This window comes from Erpetoichthys calabaricus, chromosome 2 (genome assembly GCF_900747795.2).
Source record: "Erpetoichthys calabaricus chromosome 2, fErpCal1.3, whole genome shotgun sequence".
Classification (NCBI taxonomy): Eukaryota; Metazoa; Chordata; class Cladistia; order Polypteriformes; family Polypteridae; genus Erpetoichthys; species Erpetoichthys calabaricus.
In genome coordinates, this window is record NC_041395.2 from 22,763,742 (window position 1) to 22,789,383 (window position 25,642).

The 25,642-nt window shown below is 40.9% G+C and overlaps 1 protein-coding gene across 1 annotated transcript in view; it reads left to right on the forward strand.

Moving 5' to 3' along the window:
• Nucleotides 1-25,642, forward strand: part of si:ch211-210p4.6 (malignant fibrous histiocytoma-amplified sequence 1 homolog) — a 74,938-nt gene that overhangs the window by 44,087 nt on the left and 5,209 nt on the right. The window contains exons 8-10 of the mRNA XM_028793516.2: nt 8,913-9,081; nt 14,641-14,708; nt 21,970-22,085. Of these exons, the coding sequence (XP_028649349.2) occupies nt 8,913-9,081; nt 14,641-14,708; nt 21,970-22,085 (353 nt within the window). The remainder of the gene's footprint in view (nt 1-8,912; nt 9,082-14,640; nt 14,709-21,969; nt 22,086-25,642) is intronic.

The following is a 25,642-nucleotide window of genomic DNA, read 5'->3' on the forward strand; positions in this document are numbered from 1 at the left end:
ATTACGCCTCTTTGAATATGCAAATCGATATAAATAGCCTTCTGTGAAAAGACAATGGGAAAAGCACGGGGGAAAATATAAGAATTTCAGCGAATACCAAGTGGAGGCAAAGGAAAAACGTACTATTTGTTGGTTTAAACAGTGGTATAATCAACAAAAGGAAGCTGAACGAGTGACAGAGTGTCGGAGAAACTTGAAAGCTCAAGTTCACAAAGTCGCACAGTCCCCGAAATAAAAAAGAAATCACATATCAAAGTCGCCGTGAAAAGGCAAGTCATAGCCCACCGTCTGAGTGTCATATGAAAGCTTATTAGGGTACAGTGAAAAAAAAATAGGCACACAGTGGGGAAAAAAGCACGAAATGTCAACTTTAATCTCGAAATTTCCACTTTAATCACGTAGTTTATTTTGCCATTAAAGTAGAACATCATAAACTTCATCTTAAAATCATTTAATTTACTAGTTTCTCAAATCCCATTGTAACTAAAGTAGCACATTAAATGCTTTGTTCTGTATTTGATCTTCTACAGTATGTACTCTGTGTGTGAATCACTACCTGCTTCTTAAAGGGCTTTCTCTTTCTCTGACAGGACACATAATCCATTACATTCGTGATATTACAGCTCTCTGAATAATTAAAATACTGAGATGTATACGTGATATCTTTTTCATGATGATAGGAATGAAAGCATTTATTAAACATGGGAACACGGTGGCACAGTGCTTGTTCATGTCTCACGCAAGAGGCTTGCTGCGCCATGTGCGACCTTCGATGAAATAATTTATTACAGAAGTACTGTCTCTTTCAAACATACTAACCTCCAATTCCTGTCCTTACTTTTCTTTCTCCAAATACTCAATCGCCACACAATTAGCTCTATAATAGATGTGAAGCCATTTGTAAGCTTAGAACGCTGATTCTTCAAAACTTTTAAGGAACATTGAAATATCTTCGTAGTACATATTTAATTATTCTATCCGTCTATCTTTCCAGTGTCGCGTCAGCGCAAGAATACAGCGCAATGCAGGAACAATCCCTGAACTAGCTAGCGCTGCGGCACCGTGTCCTCACATGTTTAATTATTAACAATACAGATTATTTAAATGAAGTTAAAGTTTTATCTGTATAATATAATCAACATATTTTGCTGTATTTCATCTTAAAAATGATATCATCATCATATGTAGATACGCGCTTTATAAAGTGGCGCAGGTTGTGCAATATTATAACTGTAGTGCAAGTTTACAGTGAGGTAATTGTACTTATAAGTACAAACAGTTCTACAAGGAGCACTTGATGGACTGATTGAGTGCGTTTATAGTTCTTGGGATGAAACCTTTTCTAAACCGCGAAGTCCGTACAGGGAAGTCTCTGAAGCGTTTTGCCATGGCTCAGGCAGTGTCTGCTTCATGCTGTATACTGATAATTCTCTTTCCAATCAGCTGCTGCTGTGATTCCCCACTCAGATACAGTGATATAAAAACTCCGAGTGGTGCAGTGAGAGTAATGTGGAAAAAGATGATCTGCTGTGGCAACCCTTAATGGGAGCAGCTGAAAGAAGAAGAAGATGCAGTGAGAGTAACAACGCTAAAGCAGTTATGGTATTTGGAATACTATGGCTATTCCCTGGACCATTATATTGCTACAGATTAATTACAATCAGATGCATTACACTAATAAACAATATGCAGTTAGTTTCAGTGTATTTATAAAGCAGCGTCAGGAATGTGGATCTAAGAAAGAAAGGGTGACAACACAGGAACAGTAGCACTGCTTTGACGCTGGGTGCCACCAGTCTGCAAAACCGAGCGGAGAAATTGCGTACGTCAGGGTATGAGGTACCGTGGAAAAGTGCGTTACTTTACACCAAGTTTAGGTTTTATACATCGCGATTTGAGCGTGGAAAGGTTCGTACGCAACATTTCTGTGCATACGCACTGTTTATACATGAGGCCCCTGAAAACAAAGATTGTTCAGTCTCCTGGTTTAGGGGAAGGCTACAAAAAGCTATCTCAGAGGTTTAAACTGTCATTTTCATCTGTAAGGAATGGAATCAGGAAATGGAAGGCCACAGGCACAGTTGCTGTTAAACCCAGTAGGTCTGGCAGGCCAACAAAAATACAGGAGCGGCATATGCGCAGGATTGTTAGAATGGTTACAGACAACCCACAGATCACCTCCAAAGACCTGCAAGAACATCTTGCTACAGATGGTGTATCTATACATCGTTCTACAATTCAGCGCAATTTGCACAAAGAACATCTGTATGGCAGGGTGATGAGAAAGAAGCCCTTTCTGCACTTACGCCACAAACAGCGTCGCTTGTTGTATGTAAATGCTCATTTAGACAAGCCAGATTCATTTTGGAACAAAGTGCTTTGGACTGATGAGACAAAAATGGAGTTATTTGGTCAGAACAAAAGATAGATAGATAGATAGATAGATAGATAGATAGATAGATAGATAGATAGATAGATAGATACTTTATTAAAAAAGCGCTTTGCATGGCGGAAGAAGAACACCGCATTCCAAGAAAAACACCTGATATCTACTGTCAAATGTGGTGGAGGTTCCATCATGCGGTGGGGCTGTGTGGCTAGTTCAGGGACTGGGGCCCTTGTTAAAGTCGAGGGTCAGATGAATTCAACCCAATATCAACAAATTCTTCAGGATAATGTTCAAGCATCAGTCACAAAGTTGAAGTTACGCAGGGGTTGGATATTCCAACAAGACAATGACCCAAAACACAGTTCAAAATCTACAAAGGCATTCATGCAGAGGGAGAAGTACAATGTTTTTGAATGGCCGTCGCAGTCCCCTGACTTGAATATCATCGAAAATCTATGGGATGATTTGAAGCAGGCTGTCCATGCTCGACAGCCATCAAATTGAACTGAACTGGAGAGATTTTGTATGAAGAATGGTCAACAATACCTCCATCCAGAATCCAGACACTCATCAAAGGCTATAGGAGGACAGCGTCTAGAGGCTGTTAGATTTACAAAAGGAAGCTCAACTAAGTATTGATGTCATATCTCTGTTGGGGTGCTCAAATTTATGCACCTGTCTAATTTTGTTATGATGCATATTGCATATTTTCTGTTAATCTAATAAACTTAATATCACTGCTGAAATACTACTGTTTCCATAAGGCATGTCACATATTAAAAGGAAGTTGCTACTTTGAAAGCTCAGCAAATGAGAAGCAAAAATCCAAGTAATTAAGAGGGGTTCTCAAACTTTTTCGTTTGACTGTACATATGAGGGATGTTCAAAAAGTTTCCGCTCTTTTTTAAACTCTATTTATTAAGAATTTCCAAAACAAATTCCATCACTTTTCTACATAGTCACCTTCCTTTGTGATGCAATTTTCCCAGCGTTGCACCAACTTTTTAATGTCCAATTGCTACTCGTATATTATTGTGTAATCTGAGGTGACCAAATGTCTTTTTATATACTGTACTCTAAATTAACCAGTTGTTTCACTTAAATGGGTAGTTTGAAAGAATCGAGTCAGTAAAGTGAATTGAAATGCCCATCACTAGTAAATTCGATAGTTGGCTTTTGATGTAATACAGAGGGTTATTGAGGCTATGTATTTCATATTTTTTTTACATATTTTTATATTTTTTTTCATCTTGTAAAGCACTTTGAGCTTCATCATTTGTATGAACCTGTGCTATATAAATAAATGATGTTATTGTTGTACATATGGATGTGGTTTTATGTATGGTGATTTGTGCCTGTGAGGTTTTGTGAAGTATACTGAACTTTGTACATTGTGATATCTGTTGTTTGGAGTTTCAGTTATAGGGCTGTGTTTTTATGAAGTGCCTTTCGTTGGTTTGTGTGTATCAGTTCATTGTGTCAAGTGTTTTTGGTTTTATGTACAAAATTCTTGAGACGTGTTTGTTGTGGACACCAGGGGGCATTCCAGTTCCCCAAACACCCAGCACAAACAGGCAAAAGCCCAAAGAGTCTTTATTTGTGGGAAACTCTTTAAAACAAGCATTTCCCACCACTACAGCCATAGTATATGCAATAAGCACTGTATAGCACAAAAAGGCAACTCTTCGTCTTCTCTCTCTGTATTTCGCTGGTCATTGCCCCTTCCACTCCTCCACACAAGCTTTGTCCATCTTCCACACGACTCTGGCGTATACGTCTGAGGCAGGCAGCTCCTTTTATCTTCCACACGGGAGTACTTCCGGTCTTCTGTACACGTAGTTCAAAAGCACATATATTAAGTAGGTCTCCCTAGTCCCTGCAGCACCTCCTGGTGGCATCCACATAACCCAACAGGGTTGTCCCATGCTGCCCTGCTGGAATCCAAGGCACCACTGCAACACAGGGGGGCTGTCATCCAGCACTCTGGGGAAGATAATGCCCTGTGCACACTCTCTCATCCGGTCCTTCTGTCTCATGGGCGTCCCAGCCAGCTAACGACATGGGCCATCCCTCAAATTGAGTATAAGTTAGCCATGTTAAATGTGTGGTATATGTTATGTTTTAGGCAAATACTGTACTGTATGTATAAGAAAATGTACATATTTTGTTGGGTTTGAATAAATTGAAGTAGCTTTATGAGATCAGGAAGTTTGTTTTTCCATATCGTGTGCTGTTTAAGTAGTAGTGAGTGGGATTTTTTTTCTGTTTTTTTTATTATTGTGAAACATTGGGGAAAAAATACATTCCAGTGTTTGCTTGTTTTATTGTTCATTTTATTTATTTCTTTATGTTTTTGTGAATAACATAGGGGACTAACATAGGGTGCCTTTTTAGAGAAGCTCTTCCCTTGTTCAAAGTTGGTAAATGGAAACTGCTTTAATAGTATATGGGGAGTAAGGGTTACAATACAATAAGTCGATTAGGCCTGGAGCCAATCCGGTGTTTGAGAAAATATTCTGCAAAATAAAAAATAGTCTTGAGTCATCATTAGTAAAAGAATCCGAGGTGGATATCATTTATTACAACACGCTTGAGAGAGTCAGCCATGTGCATTGTTCAGTGCATTGTGACAAGACTGACAAATCTAATAAAGCAGCAATCTATTATATGATAAAACACTAGGGTCTGTGTGTCCAGTCCCTCTGAGTAATTTGATTGGTAAGTCTGGCTTTGGTGATGTGACGAAAGAGGAAGTGCGAGTGTGAGAACCACAAAGAGGAGTTAAGTATACGAAGCACGCTGAGAGAGCCACCATCAGAGATGGCAAGTATAAAACCATCCAGGAGGCGAAAAGGCGCCTCAGAAATATCGACAGACTCTGAGAAGCAGGGCTTACGGGAAAGTACTTGAGAGATATGGCTCTGGTGAAGAGACATTCAGACGCACGCAGGCAAAGAAGAAAGGTGGAGGAGGTACACATAAGGCAAGAGATAGCAAATCTTTTGAAATGTATTCTATTACCTGTCTTTGGCTACTCTTAAAGAACTTAAGTTCATTTGAAATAGCACAATCAAGAAGCATGTTAGTTTTCACCAATCGACATACAATTAAATGGTATAATCTTAACACACCAATGGCTGAGCGTTATCTAAAGGTCACAAAATAGTAAAACAGATGAAAACTATCTGGTTCATTGAATAGGACTTCTTATATGTAAACTATTATGAAGATTAATTTGTCATTATCTACTTGTTCCCTTGAGTATAAATGTTACAGAATGTCAGAGTTGAACAAGCAGGCATAGTCTAATGGCGGAGGCCGTTAACCAGCAGAGGTTTACCATGAGGGTCCTGCCTTTTATATGGGGTCATTCCAAATGAATCCACATCTCCTCACACACAGCCCTTGCCTGCTTAGACACTGGCTCACAGCTCAATGTTAAAATGGGCAAAAGAACACAAACATTGGATGGTGGATTTCTGGATGATTTCAGATTTTTGGCCATTTTTAGCCTTTTCCTTTTACAGTCGACTCCATTTAAGTGCACGGCCTCCAGACGAGTTTGCCACATGCGCTTAAGCAGAGCGTGTGCTTAATAAGAGTGCAACATGTCAGTCCTGAAAGTTGACCATTCAGTTACCCCACCTACTAGCCTAGCCAAATGTAATAAAACAGAATACAGCGGATACATGTATAATACATACATACACATTAACTGTTCAGATATACATGTACTGTACCTGTACACCTTCAGCCTCCCCTATTCTTTGTCATTTTCTGTCTGGATTGCTGCTGTTCTGCCATATCGGTTCCTTGTAAGTCTGAGAAATCTGGCTAGGATGAACGCCGTAATGTTTCACAAAAGAGACCTGACTCTCCTTGTTGTCAAGTCTGTTTAAGACATCGACACATTCAGCCAGAGACAACGATTTTTACACACGGGAAGACGAAGTCGACGGCATAGTCAAAAGTCACGACAGCTAACTTAACACAGTTGAGGTGTAAGGCTAATCCGTAATGTCATTCGTTGCTAACAGACTCTTGTTTAACGCATTAGCAGTTCTGAGAAGACATTTACATGTACATAAGAACACGCTGTTAAACCGACTACACTGTACACCTAGTAAATGCATTGTATACTTTTAGGCCTCAGTACAGTAGTGGGATTGGACATCAGCACCTGAACGATCCGCCTTGAGCCAGTCACAAGGGCCGGGCTACTTACATCATCGCACACTGATTACGTCATTTGAGCGTGTCAATCAATATCGTTGTTTGACTAATGGATGTGAAGAGACTGCGCAGTTAACCGGAGTGAATTTGGCTTTAGAGAATAGTGATGGGATCAATAATGTACGTGCTCTTAAGCAGATTGTGTGCTTATTGGTAGTGCTCTTATCCGAATTTATTGCCCGTTTACTTGACTTTATACAAATAGGGACATGCAGCTAAGTGGAGCATGCATTTAACCGATGTACACTTAAGTGGAGTCGACTGAATTTCACATGCTTCTCAGAATTAGCGTGTATTTAAGGACCTGTAAGGTGTTTGTTTCTCAGACTAGATGGAGATGGAAGTCACCATAGAAGGGCACTGTATAAAATAAAGGTCACACCAATTGCTCTATTGATAACCCTGAATGAGCCATATTACCTGCTTGTCCTTCAATTAAAAAAAAACACATATATATATATACAGTGGAACCTCGAGATACGATCACCTCTGTATACGAGAAATTCAAAATACGAGGAAAGTATGAGCGAAAATTTCTGATCTAAATGTGAGCATTGGCTCGCGTAACGAGCCACGAGCCAGGCTGTGGGTATAGCTCTCAGCTTAGCGAGGGAGCGTGGTAGCAGTTGCGAGCCGCGATCTGTGGTGTCTGCGTTTCTCACTTAAGTGCACAGGTGGGAAACTGCCCACATCCATGATTGTTCCTGTGGCTGATGGGCTGCAGCTGCCATGTCCTCCCCGCATATATAGAGAAGCGCGAGCCGGTTAAGGGGGAGAAGAAGTAAAAGGAGAGAGAGAGAGAGAGAGAAAAAAAAAAAGGCAGGCAGGCGAGCAGGCTCGCGTGTAGCTGAACAGTGAGCTGAACAGCCAAGCCAAACAGCTGAAGCAGGACGGTGTAGAGAAGGTCAGCTGCATTAAGAGTGTCTCGCCTGTTGCAGAGCCCGCAGGTGAGACGCTAACAGAGAAGAAGCACACGGGATTGTCGTCTGTTTTTTAAAGACTGCATCCTTTTGACGTTTTAACCTCGTGTTAAAGGATTGTTATTCTTGTGTATTTTAAACCTCCACTTCACAACTGTTTTAAGGATTATTTATTTAAACATTTATTGAATGCTCTACTGCACTTTGGACACCTGTTTTGATTCTTTTAATAATCAGTTATATTATTTACCAGTGTTATTTATTAAAGGTAGACTACAGTATATATAATTTATCAGTGTTATTTGTTAGGAAAATTGATTTTTATGTTAATATATTTGGGGTGCGGAACGGATTAACTGGATTTCCATTATTTTCAATGGGGAAGTTTGTTCTAGATACGAGAAATTCGCTATACAAGCTCAGTGCTGGAACGAATTAAACTCGTATCTAGAGGTTCCACTGTATATATATATATATATATATATATATATATATATATATATATATATACACAGTGGGTATAGAAAAGAATCCCCCCTTCGAAATATTCCCATTTTTTTTGCTTTACAGCCTTAAATGAAAACACACACAAAATATATTTTTTCCCAGCTTTACTTATGCAATGCAACTGATAACATCCATGTGAAAGATATCACAGCTTGGGGCAGCCACCGTATAATTGTTCCTGGCTGCAAAACTGATTTCTTAGAACAGACATGTTCACACAACCGAGTCCAAAACAGAACTCATTCTCTATACACAAGATGGTAGCTTTAAAGGCCAGTGGAGGAAGTGATGTCATCAGGACCGGGGCCAGAAATGATGTCATTGGCTGCCTCAGAGCCGGGAAGGATTTCCCTAGAATGGTCTGCAAAAGATCGAGAGGGAGAATTAGTGCACTTTGCCACCCCCTGGTTCAGCGTGGAATCACATGTACTCAAGCCCTTTAGTTGTCTCCTAAACACGTGTGTGTGACAATATATATATATATATATATATATATATATATATATATATATATATACTGTATGTATATATATATATATATATACTGTATGTATGTATGTATATACTGTATGTATGTATGTATATATATATATATATGCATATATATATATATATATATATATATATATATATATATATACTGTATGTGTATATATATATATATATATATATATATATATATATATATATATATATATATATACTGTATTTATATATATATATATATATATATATATATATATATATATATACTGTATGTATGTATATATATAGTGAGGAAGTTTGTAAGTGCATAGGGGAGAGTATTCTTTTTAAAAGGTGCTATATAAAATAAAGGTTATTTCATTCTTCTCTTGTTTAAGATTTACGCTTTACCTGGGACCTCATCCTGGCCATCATTTTTAAACTCAAAAAACTCTCGGAGCAGTGGCCAGGACTGTACTACAGCATCCGGAGCCCCTGTCGGACCAAGAACTGCCATGAAGACTTTCCTTGGCCAGATCAGGACGGGCTGTCAGACTACATGGACATGTAGGTTACTTTTTTTTTCTTTATTTAACTCCATGATATACTGTATTTATTCTCCTTTTGCCCATTGGCCTGGTCATGGTGAGGTGGACTGGACCTTTTATTTTAATGTGTGCTCCTTACAACAGGTGGTACTTATAGGCTTAATAGAAAGGAAAAATAAATGCCTACCCTACAGAGTATGACCCCCTTCTCAGGCAATCACTGGCAAATTGCTTGGCTTGTATTGTAATTCTCACCACCACCTCGGGTTGTGTCATCTTTTAAAAATTGGGAATGTCAAATTGGGATGGAGAGCCTAATCATAATGTTGATTACTGTATAATGTAATTCTATAACATTGAAAAAACTCAACCAATGTTATAGTTAATAAACAAGAACCTGTTGCAATTGTCCGTAAAATAGTAATCGGAAGGTTTGACACCATTTTGAGGGGCAACTCCACTCATCTGAGCCTGACACGTGAGAACACTTTTGGCTTGGGGAGCAATTGGCTCATCCTGAAAAGTGGGAATAATGAAATGCCACTAAACACCTTGACATTAGTGTGAAATTTTCTGGTTGTGCCATAGCACTACAGGCCCCTCAACTAATCTCTATAATGGGTGGGCAGGGATTAGTGCTGCTGCCTCCCAGCTCCAAGGTCCCAGAATTCAGTCTGTTCACTCTGCGTGTGGAGGCCGCACATTCTCGCTGATTTGGCTCAAGTTTCCTTTAGTTATTCAAATTTTTAGGGACGGGGGAGCAAAAGCTTTAAATTCTTCAAAAATTTTGATCTCATGATTTCGATGGATCTCGACATTTTAGGGTCCCCTGATACTGAAAACGTTGATATCTCGATGATGGGTGTGTGTCTGTCTGTGTCTTTGTGTCACAGATTCTTGAGGACAGTGTAGAGCTAAAACGGCTGGATGGAAAAATCCCAAACTCCAAACTTAAGTCTTGTGAATGAGAGACAAAAAACAAGATAAAGATTTGGGGGGTTCACCCCGTATACTGTAGGTTTTTGAGCAAAAAGAACTTCAAACAAGTAATCATCCAAGACTGAGTCCTGAATGATAGATAGATAGATGTGAAAGGCACTATATGATAGATAGATAGATAGATAGATAGATAGATAGATAGATAGATAGATAGATAGATAGATAGATAGATAGATAGATAGATAGAAATGAAAGGCACTATATGATTGATAGATAGATAGATAGATAGATAGATAGATAGATAGATAGATAGATAGATAGATAGATAGATAGATGTGATAGGCACTATATGATAGATAGATAGACAGATAGATAGATGTGAAAGGCATTATATGATAGATAGATAGATAGATAGATAGATAGATAGATAGATAGATAGATAGATAGATAGATAGATAGATGTGATAGGCACTATATGATAGATAGATAGACAGATAGATGTGAAAGGCATTATATGATAGATAGACAGATTGATAGATAGATAGATAGATAGATAGATAGATAGATAGATAGATAGATAGATAGATAGATAGATAGATAGATAGATAGATAGATAGATAGATAGATAGATAGATACTTTATTAATCCCAAGGGGAAATTCCCATACTCCAGCAGCAGCATACTGATCAAAAACAATATTAAATTAAAGAGTGATAACAATGCAGGTATACAGACAGACAATAACTTTGAATAATGTTAACGTTTACCCCCCCGAGTGGAACTGAAGAGTCACATAGTGTGGGGGAGGAACGATCTCCTCAGTCTGTCAGTGGAGCAGGATGGTGACAGCAGTCTGTCGCTGAAGCTGCTCCTCTGTCTGGAGATGATCCTGTTCAGTGGATGCAGTGGATTCTCCATGATTGACAGGAGCCTGCTCAGCGCCCGTCGCTCTGCCACAGATGTCAAACTGTCCAGCTCCATGCCTACAATAGAGCCTGCCTTCCTCACCAGTTTGTCCAGGCGTGAGGCGTCCCTCTTATTTATGTTGCCTCCCCAGCACACCACTGCGTAGAAGAGGGCGCTTGCCACAACCATCTGATAGAACATCTGCAGCATCTTATTGCAGATGTTGAAGGATGCCAACCTTCTAAGGAAGTATAGTCGGCTCTGTCCTCTCTTGCCATCAGTATAGACAGTCCAGTCTAATTTATCATCCAGCTGTACTCCCAGGTATTTATAGGTCTGCACCCTCTGCACACAGTCACCTCTGATGATCACGGGGTCCATGAGGGGTCTAAGCCTCCTAAAATCCACCACCAGCTCTTTGGTTTTGCTGGTGTTCAGGTGTCGGTGGTTTGAGTCGCACCATTTCACAAAGTCCTTTGTTTAGGTTCCTATACTCCTCCTCCTGCCCACTCCTAATGCAGCCCACGAAAGGAGACAAATGATCGGTAGGGCAGGAAAAGGTGGGTCCTCAGGCGGAAATGGACTCAGTAGGGGGGGTTTGAACTGCTGCCAGAAGTGGGAGGAGTTTAGGTGAGCTTTCCTTGTGAAGGTCTGTGGAAGATGGAGAAAAGGCATTAGGGCAATGAATCATCCCCACACTCTGCGTCTTACTCCTGCCTAAGCTCTTAGACTGCTTCCCATGCATGTGTGTGACAGCCTGTTATGACACGACGATGTGCTGATTACTTTTTGAGCCAAATTGTGCAAGAGAAAGAGGCACTCAAGAGGAACCCTCAAATACTGTTATTCTGCAATTAATTCTGAATTCTTCTGATCAATTGCTATCGTAATGACCTATTTTATGATTAGAAAGATCCGCATCAAAGCGGTAAATAATTACTGAAATGTTATGGAATAGTTCAGGTAACTTGGCTCCTAGGACACAAGGCCTACTGACACTCAGGTATGAGTTATTTTTTTACATTCACCAATTAGGTTGACAAACATAACCTCACACTGGGTGCGAGGCTGGAAGTGGTCCTAGACGGTCCCCAGCCCATCGCAGATTTGGTTAATTATTGACTTTAAATGATCAATGTATGGGTACGCATGGCTGTGCCGTGTCCCATCATGGCCTTGCGTCTTGTCCAGTACTAATCACTGCCTTGAACCCAATATGGTGCGCAAAGCTGTTTAAAGATAAACATATGAACGTCATTCTAAGAGGCAGTTTGGAGATAATTCTGTAACAAAATGATTTCCCCCTGACCACCCACCTCACTTCACCCTACAAAATAAAAAGAGGAAAATAAAACCAGTCAGCTCCACCACAAAGAGGACTTTGCAGTAGGGGTACCACTTTACTGCAAGAACTCAATTTAAAGTTTAATAAGCCTTTACAATTTATCAACAGTTCCGACTTTAAAAAGAGCTGGCAAATAAATTACAAGTGATCTGTAAAGACCTCAAGAAATATTATATCCATCCATCCATCCATCCATTTTCCAACCCACTGAATCCGAACACAGGGTCACAGGGGTCTGCTGGAGCCAATCCCAGCCAACACAGGGCGCAAGGCAGGAACCAATCCCAGGCAGGGCGCCAACCCACCGCAGGAAATATTTATTATATTTAAGGTTTAATTAATAAAGGTTATTAGAAAATATTACCAATACATGAATTATCATTTAATGACATTGATAACAATGTGAATGTACCTGAACAAACAGTCTGTTGATGTTTCTTAATGCCTTAGTAATGAAATATTTTAAAGTTAGAACATCTATCCATCAACCCATCCACTTTGTAAACCGATTACCGAGAGGAGTTTTGTGGGGATACTGATAGTAAAATTTTGACTTCGGTACCGATATCAGCTTTCATATTTCAATACCGGTACCAAAACGGTTCAGAAACAAATAACAGATAACTACAACCCAGGCGCCACCTTACTCTAGCGTCTCTGGTGCGGTGTGCCATTATGCCACACTACACTCTGTGCCTCACAACACACCGTTTACCTCTTGATAGTCGTGAAGCCCTAATTGTATCGATGCAATAGGGGGGGTGCCCTGTGAAGTCTCAATCATGTCGAAGCCTGTCATTTTGTTTCATAAAGTCTACATGACTGACGTTTTTTCCACATTTGCAGTGGGTAAGGGGGGCAGTTAGGGGGGTGGAATTGAGAGGAAAGCTAACATTTACTTCTGGTACTGAAAATCCTTGAATTTCTGACACTATACTGTTATGAAATTTGGGTTTTTCGGTACATTTTGAGTACCAGTATATCTTACAAACAAGAGGGCATCAAGCACAAGGCAGGTACAATCCCTGGACAGGATGCCAGCCCATCATAAGGTAAACACACTCTCTCTCTCTCTCACACACACGCACACATACACAGACAGGCAGACTAGGAACAATTTAACATCGCCAGTTCACCTAACCTGTATGTGTCTGGACCGTGGGTGGGAACCAGACAACCCAGAGGAAACCCACTGAGATATTAGAACATTAAAGCAGTTGTGACAACAACAAGCCATTCAGCCCAACCAGCTCGTCCATCCTATTGATCTTTCAAGGACCACACCTGCCCATGAAATAGCCTTTGAGTCAATTGTCCAATTACTTTTGAGCCCCTGAAATGAAGGGATTGTGTTCAAAAGATGCTTTAGTCGCCTCACATTTTTATGCAATCGTTTTGTTCACCCCACTGAATTAAAGCTGAAAGTCTGCACTTCAACTGCATCTGAGTTGTTTCATTTAAAATTCATTGTGGTAATGTACAGAACCAAAATTAGAAAAAAGTTGTCTCTGACCAAATATTTATGGACCTAACTGTATATATCGCTTTCCTCACTACTCAAAGCGTTCTCCACACAGGGAGGACCCGGGAAGCGAACCCACAATCTCCTACCACTGCACCACCTATAAGGATATAATGTCAAAGTAATAAGGGGGGGGGGGGTGTCCCCTCATGCCCTGTGCAGTCCCAATTGTGTTGAAGCTATAGGGGAGGGGGGGTCCCTTCATACTGTGCTGTTCCAATCGCGTCAAAGCAATGAGGGATAGGGGGACAGGTCCCCCATGCCCTGTGCCGTCCCAATTGAAGTGATAAGGTGGAGTCCCCCATACTGTGCTGTCCCTATTGTGTCAAAGCAATAAGGAAAGGGACCCTGTGTAGTCTCAATCACACATCGCAACAATAAGGGGGCCCCATGCAGTCTCGATGTGGTTTTATTTCATGAAGTTTGCAAAAAGGACATTTTTCAACATCTACAATTGTGAGAGACAAGGGGCCGGAATTGACAGGAAAGCTGATGTGTAATTCCAGTAGTGATAATCCAGTATTGCTGGTAGTCCACCATTGGTTTTTTTTGGTAGTTTTCCAGTACAGGTATACTGCACAATCCTAATCACACGTGTCCTCATTTGCTTATCATCTCTTTTATAACTGCACGACTCTATAACTGTTTATTATAATGTCATTTGTTTACCTTCTGTTATTTGTATGTGATGCTGTGCTCAGTTATAAGCAGTTTCAAAATTCCCAAGTTAGATTCCTGTACATTATGTAAAAGTGATTCGAATTTATTCTAGAGGAACGTTTAATGGCCAGATCGATGGACGGAGCTTACTCCCTTGGTGCTGCTAATCTTTCAGTATAATTTGATGTAATTCTTCATTTTTGAAGGGCGGAGGGTGAGGTGTCAACATGCAGTGAAGGCCACAGGAATGAAACTGAGCTTCTCTTCCCCAAAGGTAGGTAGGCCATGTGTCTTATAAAAGCTTTTATGTAAAAGCTGGCTAATGTTATACTGCAAATGTTTGTTTTTTTTATTTAAAACTAATTTTAACTGTCCTCTTGAATGTTTCCCACCAAGTGGTATGATGATAACTGCTCCATCACAGGACTAACCCCTGGACACACTGGAAGCTGTTGTAGATAATTTTGATACCATCATGAAAAACCCTCTCCATCCCCTCCAGGAGGCGCTCTTTTGAAGCAGTTTTTGCAGACATTTTGTTCACACCACATAGAAGACATAACACTTTTTCTCTACATGGTTCTCCCCATTTCAGGGCACCACAATGTTTGTGGCAATTTGCATCACAGGTGTTTGTGATTCCTCAGGTGCGTTTCATAACTTCATTAGACACCTCAGCTTGCTTCTACCTTTAGGATTCTGTAGTTGCCATTGTTGAACATGAGGACAAGAGCTGTGCCAATGAAAGTCAAAGAACAACAACAACATTTATTTCTATAGCACATTTTCATACAAATAATGTAGCTCAAAGTGATTTACATGATGAAGAAAGATAAAAAAGACAAAATAAATAAGAATTAAAATTAGTGAACACTAATTAACATAGAATACAAGTAAGATCCAATGGCCAGGGAGGACAGAAAAAACAAAAAAACTCCAGATGGCTGGAGAAAAAAAATAAAATCTGCAGGGGTTCCAAGGCCACGAGACCACCCAGCCCCCTCTAGACATTCTACCCAACATTAATGACCTCAATCAGTCCTCGTTGTATTCAGGGTTCTCATGGAAGAACTTGATGATGATGGTCATGTGGACTTCTGATCTTTCATCCATCAATGGAGGGACATCACGGTGCTTTGATTAGGTGGTGGTGGTGGCGCAGATCACCACCATAGAAAACCGGAAAAAGAACAGAAGAGAAAGTAGGGGTTAGTACGGATTTTGGAGCCACCATGAATAATAATGATAATTAATTAAATATACAGAGCATCAGGATTTAACTAAGATGAAGCTATGAGAAAGTCATGTTAAAGTAATGTGTTTTCAGCAGTTTTTTAAAGTGCTTCACCGTATCAGCCTGGTGAATTTCTATCAGTCAGCTAGTCCAGATTTTAGGTGCATAACAGCAGAAGGCCGCCTCACCACTTCTTTTAAGTTTAGCTCTTGGAATTCTAAGTAGAAACTCATTTTAAGATCTGAGGTTACAATTTGGAGTGTAAGGTGATAGACATTCAGAAATATAAGATGGAGGAGATTATTTAAGGCTTTGTAAACCATAAGCAGTATTTTAAAGTCAATTCTAAATGACACAGGTGACCAGTGTAGTGACATCAAGACTGGTGTGATGTGCTTGGATTTTCTTTTTCTACAACCCCAATTCCAATGAAGTTGGGACGTTGTGTAAAACGTAAATAAAAACAGAATACAATGATTTACAAATCCTTTTCAACCTATATTCAATTGAATACACTACAGAGACAAGATATCGAATGTTCAAACTGATAAACTTTATTGTTGTTTTGCAAATCTTCACTCATTTTGAATTTGATGCCTGCAACACGTTCCAAAAAAGCTGGGACAGGGGCATGTTTACCACTGTGTTATATATCACCTTTCCTTTTAACAACTCTCAATAAGCGTTTGGGAACTGAGGACACTAATTGTTGAAGCTGTGTAGGTGGACTTCTTTCCCATTCTTGCTTGATGTACAACTTCAGTTGCTCAACAGTCCGGGGTCTCCGTTGTCGTATTTTGTGCTTCATAATGCGCCACACATTTTCAATGGGAGACAGGTCTGGACTGCAGGCAGGCCAGTCTAGTACCCGCACTCTTTTACTTCGAAGCCACGCTGTTGTAACACATGTAGAATGTGCTTTGCATTGTCCTGCTGAAATAAGCAGGGACGTCCCTGAAAAAGACGTCGCTTGGATGGCAGCATATGTTGCTCCAAAACCTGTATGTACCTTTCAGCATTAATGGTGCCTTCACAGATGTGCAAGTTACCCATGCCATGGGCACTAACACACCCCCATACCATCACAGATGCTGGCTTTTGAACTTTGCGCTGATAACAATCCAGATGGTCCTTTTCCTCTTTGGCCCGGAGGACACAACGTCCATGATTTCCAAAAACAATTTGAAATGTGGAGTCGTCAGACCACAGTACACATTTCCACTTTGTGTCAGTCCATCTCAGATGAGCTTGGGCCCAGAGAAGCTGGCGGCGTTTCTGGGTGTTGTAGATATATAGCTTTTACTTTGCATGGTAGAGTTTTAACTTGCACTTGTAGATGTAGCGACGAACTGTGTTAACTGACAATGGTTTTCTGAAGTATTCTTGAGCCCGTGTGGTAATATCCTTTACAGAATGATGTCGGTTTTTAATGCAGTGCCGCCTGAGGGATTGAAGGTCACGGGCATCCAGTGTTGGTATTCGGCCTTGCCGCTTACGTGCAGAGATTTCTCCAGATTCTCTGAATCTTTTGATGATATTATGGACAGTAGATGATGAAATCCTTAGATTCCTTGCAATTGTACGTTGAGAAACGTTCTTCTTAAACTGCTGGACTATTTGCCCATGCAGTTATTCACAAAGTGGTGAACCTCGCCCCATCCTTGCTTGTGAACGACTGAGCCTTTTGGGGATGCTCCTTTTATCATGACAAACATCTGTTTCCAATTAACCTGTTCACCTGTGGAATGTCCAAAACAGGTGTTTTTTGAACATTCCTCAACTTTCCCAGTCTTTTACTGCCCCTGTCCCAGCTTTTTTGGAATTTGTTGCAGGCATCAAATTCAAAATGAGTGAAGATTTGCAAAACAACAATAAAGTTTATCAGTTTGAACATTCGATATCTTGTCTTCGTAGTGTATTCAATTGAATATAGGTTGAAAAGGATTTGCAAATCATTGTATTCTGTTTTTATTTACGTTTTACACAACGTCCCAACTTCATTGGAATTGGGGTTGTAGTTAAGATTCTAGCAGCTGCATTTTGTACTCGTTGCAATTGATAGATGTCTTTTTTGGGTGGTCCTGAGAGGAGTGCGTTACAGTAATATAGTCGACTGAAAACAAAAGTGTGAACTAATTTTTCAGCATCTTGTAATGTTATAAGGGATCTAACTTTTGTTATATTTCTTAAGTGAAAAAATGCTGTCCTAGTAATCAGATTAATATGTGATTTAAAATTCAGGTCAGAGTCAATAGTTACCCCTAAATTCTTTACCTCCGTCTCGACTTTTAATCCTAATGCATCAACTGTATTTCTAATAACCTCATTATATCCATTATTGCCAATCACTAAAAGCCATCATGAGGCTGAAAAACAAGCATAAAACCACAAGAGACATCGATAAGACCTTAAGGTGACCAAATCAACTGTCTGGAATATCATAAAGAAGAAACAATACACTGGTGAGCTCAGTAATCACAAAGGGACTGGTAGGCCAAGGAAGACCTCCATTGCTGATGATAGAAGAATCCTCACTATGGTCAAGAAAAAGCCCCCAAACGCCTGTCTGACAGATCAGAAACAGACCCCAGGGGGCGGATGTGGACGTGTTAGAGAAGTCTTCATGAACTGAAACACAGAGGACACACTGCAAGATGGAGACCACTAGTTAGGCACAAAAACAGGATGGCCAGATTGCAGTTTATGAAAAGGGACTTCAAAGAGCCTGCAGAATTCTGGGAAAAAAGGTCTTGTGGACAGAAAAGATGAAGATGAACCTGAGCAAAGTGTGGAGGCAACAAGGGACTGCCCAAGATCCAAAGCAGACCACCTCATCTGTTAAACATGGTTTTGAGGGTGTAATGGCTTGGCCATGTATGGCAGCTACAGGTCCTGGTACACTTCTCTTCATTGATGATGTAACTGCTGATGGCAGACGCACAATGAATTCTGAGGTGTGTAGAAACATCCGATCTGCTCAAGTTCCAGTAAATGCCTCCAAACTCACTGGATGGCACTTCATCCTACAACAAGATGATGATCCAAACATACTGCTGAGGCAACACAGGAGTTTTTCAAAGTTAAAAAATGGAAAATTGTCTTGGCTGTGTGCTTTGGGTCATTATCATGCTTAAAAGTAAACCATTGCCCCAGTCTGAGATGGCTTGCACTCTGGAACAGGTTTTCTTCAAGGACCTTCCTGTATTTGGCTGAATTACTCCTTTTGTGTTGCCCCGTGTACTGGCACCTCTTCACACGTGGAAACACCTCCTCCTTTAAACCATTGTTTCTCAACCAGAGACCCCAAAAGTAGGTAGTGAGTTGCTGTTGTTTATAACCGTAGTGGGTCCTGGTGGGTCACAAGTGGGCTGTGTAGTGGTTCTTGGTGGATTGCCACTCTGATGATAGTGCTTGATCCCATAAGCTCCATCCCCACTCTGACGATCACTCTTGTTTCTCCAAGAGGAAGCTCTGACAATTTCCGACCATTTCCCAAGGGGGAACCAATGCTCTTCCCCCCATTCCGATGATCGCTCTTGATTCTGCAAGGGACATGTGCTGCCCCCACCCCCCAGCTCTGCTGATGGAGCTCAATATACTGTACAACAGGGGGCCTCTCCCCCACCGTGGGGTATCACAAAGACACCTATATAGGAAAAAATGGGTCACAACATCAAAAATGTCAAGAAACACTGCTTTAAACTTGTATATGCCTTTTAACTCAAGTGGGGCCACTGTCCAGCCATTCTACCATAAACATCTGATTGATAGAGAGCTACCGAGGTGGTCTTTCTTCTGACAGCTTCTCCTGTCTCAGAGTGACCATTGAGTTCTTAGTCATCTCCCTGACTAAGACTCTTCTATCCTGGTTACTCAGTTTGGTTTGGAAGGCCAACTCAGGAAGAGTCCTTGTGGTTCCAAACGTCTTCCATTTCACAAGTATTGAGGCCTCTTGTGCTCCTGTGAGCACTCCAAACTTTGGAAATAGTTTGATCCTCTTTTCCTGATCTCTGCCTCACCATATTTTGATTGCAGAGGTCTACAGAGACTTCATGGCTTGGTTTTTGCTTGGACATGCAGTGTGAATTGTGTTACCTTCCATACACAGGAACACGTGTGCCTTTCTAAATGATGTCCAATCAATTCGGTTTGCCCCACCGGTGGACTCCAGTCAAGTTCTAGTAAATACAAGAGCATTCACAGACAAGGCACATTTTACAGTAGCCAAGTAACATAACAAGCTGTTAGTAAATGTAACAAAATAAATTCTTCTTCTTCCTCCAACCCTCAGATCTTTTCTTGACTGAGCAGGTTCTGGCCAAACAAAAAGAGACTAGTGGGGGACATGATTGAGGCATTTGATTATATGGAGGGTATGAAAAAGTTTGTGAACCCCTCTCAGACTGCATAATAATTGACTCTACTTTCAACAATAAAGATAACAGAGGTATGTCTTTCATTTCCTATGAACATCTGAGCACTGCGGTGTTTTCCGAACAAAGATTTTTAGTGACGCAGTATTTAGTTGTATGAAATTAAATCAAATGTGAAAAACTGGCTGTGCACAAATGTGGGTCCCCATGTCATTTTGCTGATTTGAATGCCTGTCACTGCTCAATACTGATTACTTACAACACCAAATTGGTTGGATGAGCTCGTTAAGCCTTGAACTTCATAGACAGGTGTGTCCAATCATGACAGAAGGTATTTAAGGTGGTCAATTGCAAGTTGTGCTTCCTTCCCTTTGACTCTCCTCTGAAGACAGCATGGGATCATCAAAGCAACTCTCAAAAGATCTGAAAACAAAGATTGTTGAGTCTCATGGTTTAGGGGAAGGCTACAGAAAGCCATCTCAGAGGTTTAAACTGTCAGTTTCAACTGTAAGGAATGGAATCAGGAAATGGAAGGCCACAGGCACAGTTGCTGTTAAACCCAGCAGATCTGTCAGGCCAACAAAAATACAGGAGCGGCATATGTGCAGGATTGTGAGAATGGTTACAGACAACCCACAGATCACCTCCAAAGACCTGCAAGAACATCTTGCTGCAGATGGTGTATCTGTCCATCGTTCTACAATTCAGTGCAATTTGAACAAAGAACATCTGTATGGCAGGGTGATGAGAAAGAAGCCCTTTCTGCACTCACGCCACAAACTTGTTGTATGCAAATGCTCATTTAGACAAGCCTCTGTTCCTCATTCTGGAACAAAGTGCTTTGGACTGATGAGACAAAAATTGAGTTATTTGGTCATAACAAAAAGCGCTTTGCATGGCAGAAGAAGAACACCGTATTCCAAGAAAAACATCTGCTACCTGCTGTCAAATTTGGTGGAGGTTCCATCATGCGGTGGGGCTGTGTGGCTAGTTCAGGGACTGGGGCCCTTGTTAAAGTCGAGGGTCAGATGAATTCAACCCAACATCAACAAATTATTCTGGATAATGTTCAAGCATCAGTCACAAAGTTGAAGTTATGCAGGGGTTGGATATTCCAACAAGACAATGACCAAAACACAGTTCAAAATCTACAAAGGCATTCATGCAGAGGGAGAAGTACAATGTTCTGGAATGGCCGTCACAGTCCACTGACTTGAATATCATCGAAAATCTATGGGATGATTTGAAGCAGGCTGTCCATGCTCGGCAGCCATCAAATGTAACTGAACTGGAGAGATTTTGTATAGAGGAATGGTCAGAAATACCTCCATCCAGAATCCAGACCCTCATCAAAGGCTATAGGAGGACAGCGTCTAGAGGCTGTTAGATTTGAAAAGGAGGCTCAACTAAGTATTGATGTCATATCTCTATTGTGGTGTCCAAATTTATGCACCTGTCTAATTTTGTTATGATGCATATTGCATATTTTCTGTTAATCCAATAAACTTAATGTCACTGCTGAAATACTACTGTTTCCATAAGGCATGTCATATATTAAAAGGAAGTTGCTACTTTGAAAGCTCAGCCAATGAGAAACAAAAATCCAAAGAATTAAGAGGGGTTCCCAAACTTTTTCATATGACTATAGGTGAGGAGCAGTCGTCGTTCCTTTTAAAGTCAGTTCTCCGAAATGGAGCACATGACGATTGGCTCAGGGGGACACGGGACACAAATGTTAGCAAACCTTCCTTCACAGAGACAGTTCTGCAAGCACGACTCAAGTGGAGGAGTCGCAGGTAGCACTTTGGTGACCTTCCGAAAATCTCAGAGTTGAGATCTGAGAAAGGGAAATGCTGTGCGAGGTTGAAGCCTCAAAACATTTTCTGATGCTCTGACTAATTTGTATTTTGAACAATTTTATTTTAAAGCTGAAAGATGCAGAAGAAGAAGAACTAAAGAAGCATGGAGCCCGAATGTCTACAACATCAACGCTACTGGAAACATTTCCATTGGAACCAACAATACTATCGACGTGAAAGATCAGGTAATTCTTTTGTTTGTTATCATGAAGAATCCTTAGAAAGGTAGAAGATTATTCCACAATTTACTGTGACAGTGCGGGTCCTGCTCCATGCTCACACTATTGTTTGGGAGCCGCTTGAACCCAACACCGTCGATAATGTAACTGAATGAGCAGGCAGATGAGGTAAGTATAAAAGTGTAGTGGACTAAAAAACCCAGCTAAGATTCACACCACCTGATGACGATGATATATTTATTTTTTCGGTGGGGATCCCAGGAACGCACCTTGCCTTGGCCCGAACTTACACACACTCCTTCACAGAAACAATAAGCAAATGGCAATAAAACAGAAATTAAAGAATGTATTAAACAATAAAAAACGAAATATACAGTTAGGTCCATAAATATTTGGACAGAGACAACTTTTTTCTAATTTTGGTTCTGTACATGACCACAATGAATTTTAAATGAAACAACTCCGATGCAGTTGAAGTGCAGAGTTTCAGCTTTAATTCAGTGGGGTGAAGAAAACGATTACATAAAAATGTAAGGCAACTAAAGCATTTTTTGAACACTCCCTTCATTTCAGGAGCTCAAAAGTAATTGGACAAATTAAATAACTGGAAATAAAATGTTCATTTCTAATACTTGGTTGAAAACCCTTTGCTGGCAATGACAGCCTGAAGTCTTGAACTCCTGGACATCACCAGATGTTGGGTTTCCTCCTTTTTAATGCTCTGCCAGGCCTTTACTGCAGCGGCTTTCAGTTGCTGTTTGTTTGTGGGCCTTTCTGTCTGAAGTTTAGTCTTCAACAAGTGAAATGCCTGCTCAGTTGGGTTAAGATCAGGTGACTGACTTGGCCATTCAAGAATTTTCCACTTCTTTGCTTTAATTAACTCCTGGGTTGCTTTGGCTGTATGTTTTGGGTCATTGTCCATCTGTATCATGAATCAATTTGACTGCTGTATTTAGCTGGATTTGAGCAGACAGTATGTCTCTGAACACCTCAGAATTCATTCGGCTGCTTCTGTCCTGTGTCACATCATCAATAAACACTAGTGTCCCAGTGCCACTGGCAGCCATGCACGCCCAAGCCATCACACTGCCTCCACCGTGTTTTACAGATGATGTGCTATGCTTTGGATAATGAGCTGTTCCACACCTTTTCCATACTTTTTTCTTGCCATCATTCTGGTAGAGGTTGATCTTGGTTTCATCTGTGCAAAGAATGTTTTTCCAGAACTGTGCTGGCTTTTTTAGATGTTCTTTAGCAAAGTCCAATGTAGCCTTTCTATTCTTGAGGCTTGTGAGTGGCTTGCACCTTGCAGTGCACCCTCTGTATTTACTTTCATGCAGTCTTCTCTTTATGGTAGACTTGGATATCGATACGCCTACCCCCTGGAGAGTGTTGTTCACTTGGTTGGCTGTTGTGAAGGGGTTTCTGTTCACCATGGAAATGATTCTGCGATCATCCACCATTGTTGTCTTCTGTGGACGTCCAGGTCTTTTTGCGTTGCTGAGTTCACCAGTGCTTGCTTTCTTTCTCAGGATGTACCAAACTGTAGATTTTGCCACTCGTAATATTGTAGCAATTTCTCGGATGGGTTTTTTCTGTTTTCGCAGCTTAAGGATGGCTTCTGTCACCTGCATGGAGAGCTCCTTTGACCGCATGTTGTCTGTTCACAGCAAAATCTTCCACATGCAAGCACCACACCTCAAATCAACTCCAGGCCTTTTATCTGCTTAATTGATAAGGACATAACGACGGACTTGCCCACACCTGCCCATGAAATAGCCTTTGAGTCAATTGTCCAATTACTTCTGAGCCCCTGAATTGAAGGGATTGTGTTAAAAAAATGCTTTAGTTGCCTCACATTTTTATGCAATCGTTTTGTTCACCCCACTGAATTAAAGCTGAAAGTCTGCACTTCAACTGCATCTGAGTTGTTTCATTTAAAATTCATTGTGGTAACATACAGAACCAAAATTAGAAAAAAGTTGTCTCTGTCCAAATATTTATGGACCTAACTGTAACTATGCAAATTACAACGATCCCACCCCAGTTCCCTTCTGGCGATTATACAATAAACACAAATTCAACAATAACTAACCACTGACAAAAACCACACACGGTGAAGTCCATAAAAAAATCGGCAACTGATGTAATGAAATGATGGAGATGGATAGTCCAGAGATCAGCTCGCTGTATGCGAATGTAAAGGTCAGTCCTACTGGGATTTCCTGATGATGACGTGTGGAGGGATCAGGAGCGTTCCTTTCTTCGATGGTCGACAACCAATCCTAATACAAACCTCATGCAGCAGGAAGATACCAACAACAACAACATTTATTTCTATAGCACATTTTCATGCAAAAAGATAAAGAAAGAAAATACTGAAAAAGAAAAAAATATAAAAATAAAATTAGGCAATACTAATCAACAAATGAATAAAGTAAGGTCAGATGACCAGGAGGACAGAAAAAACAAGACATACAGACTGGCCAGAGGAAAAAAAAATATCTGCAGGGGTTCCAAGGTCAAGAGACCACTCAGTCCCCACTGGGCATTCTACCTAAAATAAATGATCTAAATCAGTCCTCATGATTTTTAGGCTTCCCGTGAAAGAATTTGATGATGATGGTCACGTGGACGTCTCGGGTATTGCCTTCCATCTATCAATTTAGGGAGTGCATGGTGCAATTACAGTGATCCTCCGCTATATTGCGGTTCAGCTATCGCGCCCTTGCTATATCGCAAATTTTTCTGTGGAACATATCTAACATTTAAGCAATACAGTAAACCATTAAATATACGTTGTAAAAGACCAGGCCCCAGGCACAGACAGACAGACACCGTATGTCTTAAACACACACGTTTTATTTTCTTCACCCGTGGGCGCATGTCTTCCCCGTGACCCACAGGCAATACACAGTCCCAAACAAGCACAATTCTCACCACAGCAACAGTCCTTCTGGCAGCACAACCACTCCTCCTCAGGCTTAGTCCTCCTCCTCCCGACTCTGGCTGTCTCGAGTGGTGGTGGCTGGCCTTTTTTATACCCCACCCGGAAGTATTCCAGGTGCTTAATCACCTGGGCCTAATTGCATTTCCGGGTGGGGCTGAGGAATTGACCAGCCAGGCTGCAATGTCCATGCAGCTCCCCCTGGCGGCCATCCAAGCCCCCAACCAGGCTGTGGAGGACCCACTCCATCTTGCCTCACTCTCTTTTTCACCTCTCTTCCACAATTCCTTCCACAATTCCCATTACTCTGTACTGTTGATCCCAAGTATTTAAACTCATCCACCTTCACCAACTCTACTCCCTGCATCCTCACCATTCCACTGACCTCCCTTTCATTCACACTCATGTATTCTGTCTTGTTCCTGCTGACCTTCATTACTCTCCTCTCTAGAGCATATCTCCACCTCTCCAGGGTCTCCTCAACCTGCTCCCTACTCTCGCTACACATCACAATGTCATCAGCAAACATCATAGTCCACGGGAACTCCTGTCTAATCTCGTCTGTCAACCTGTCCATCATCATTGCAAATAAGAAAGGGCTCAGAGCCGATCCCTG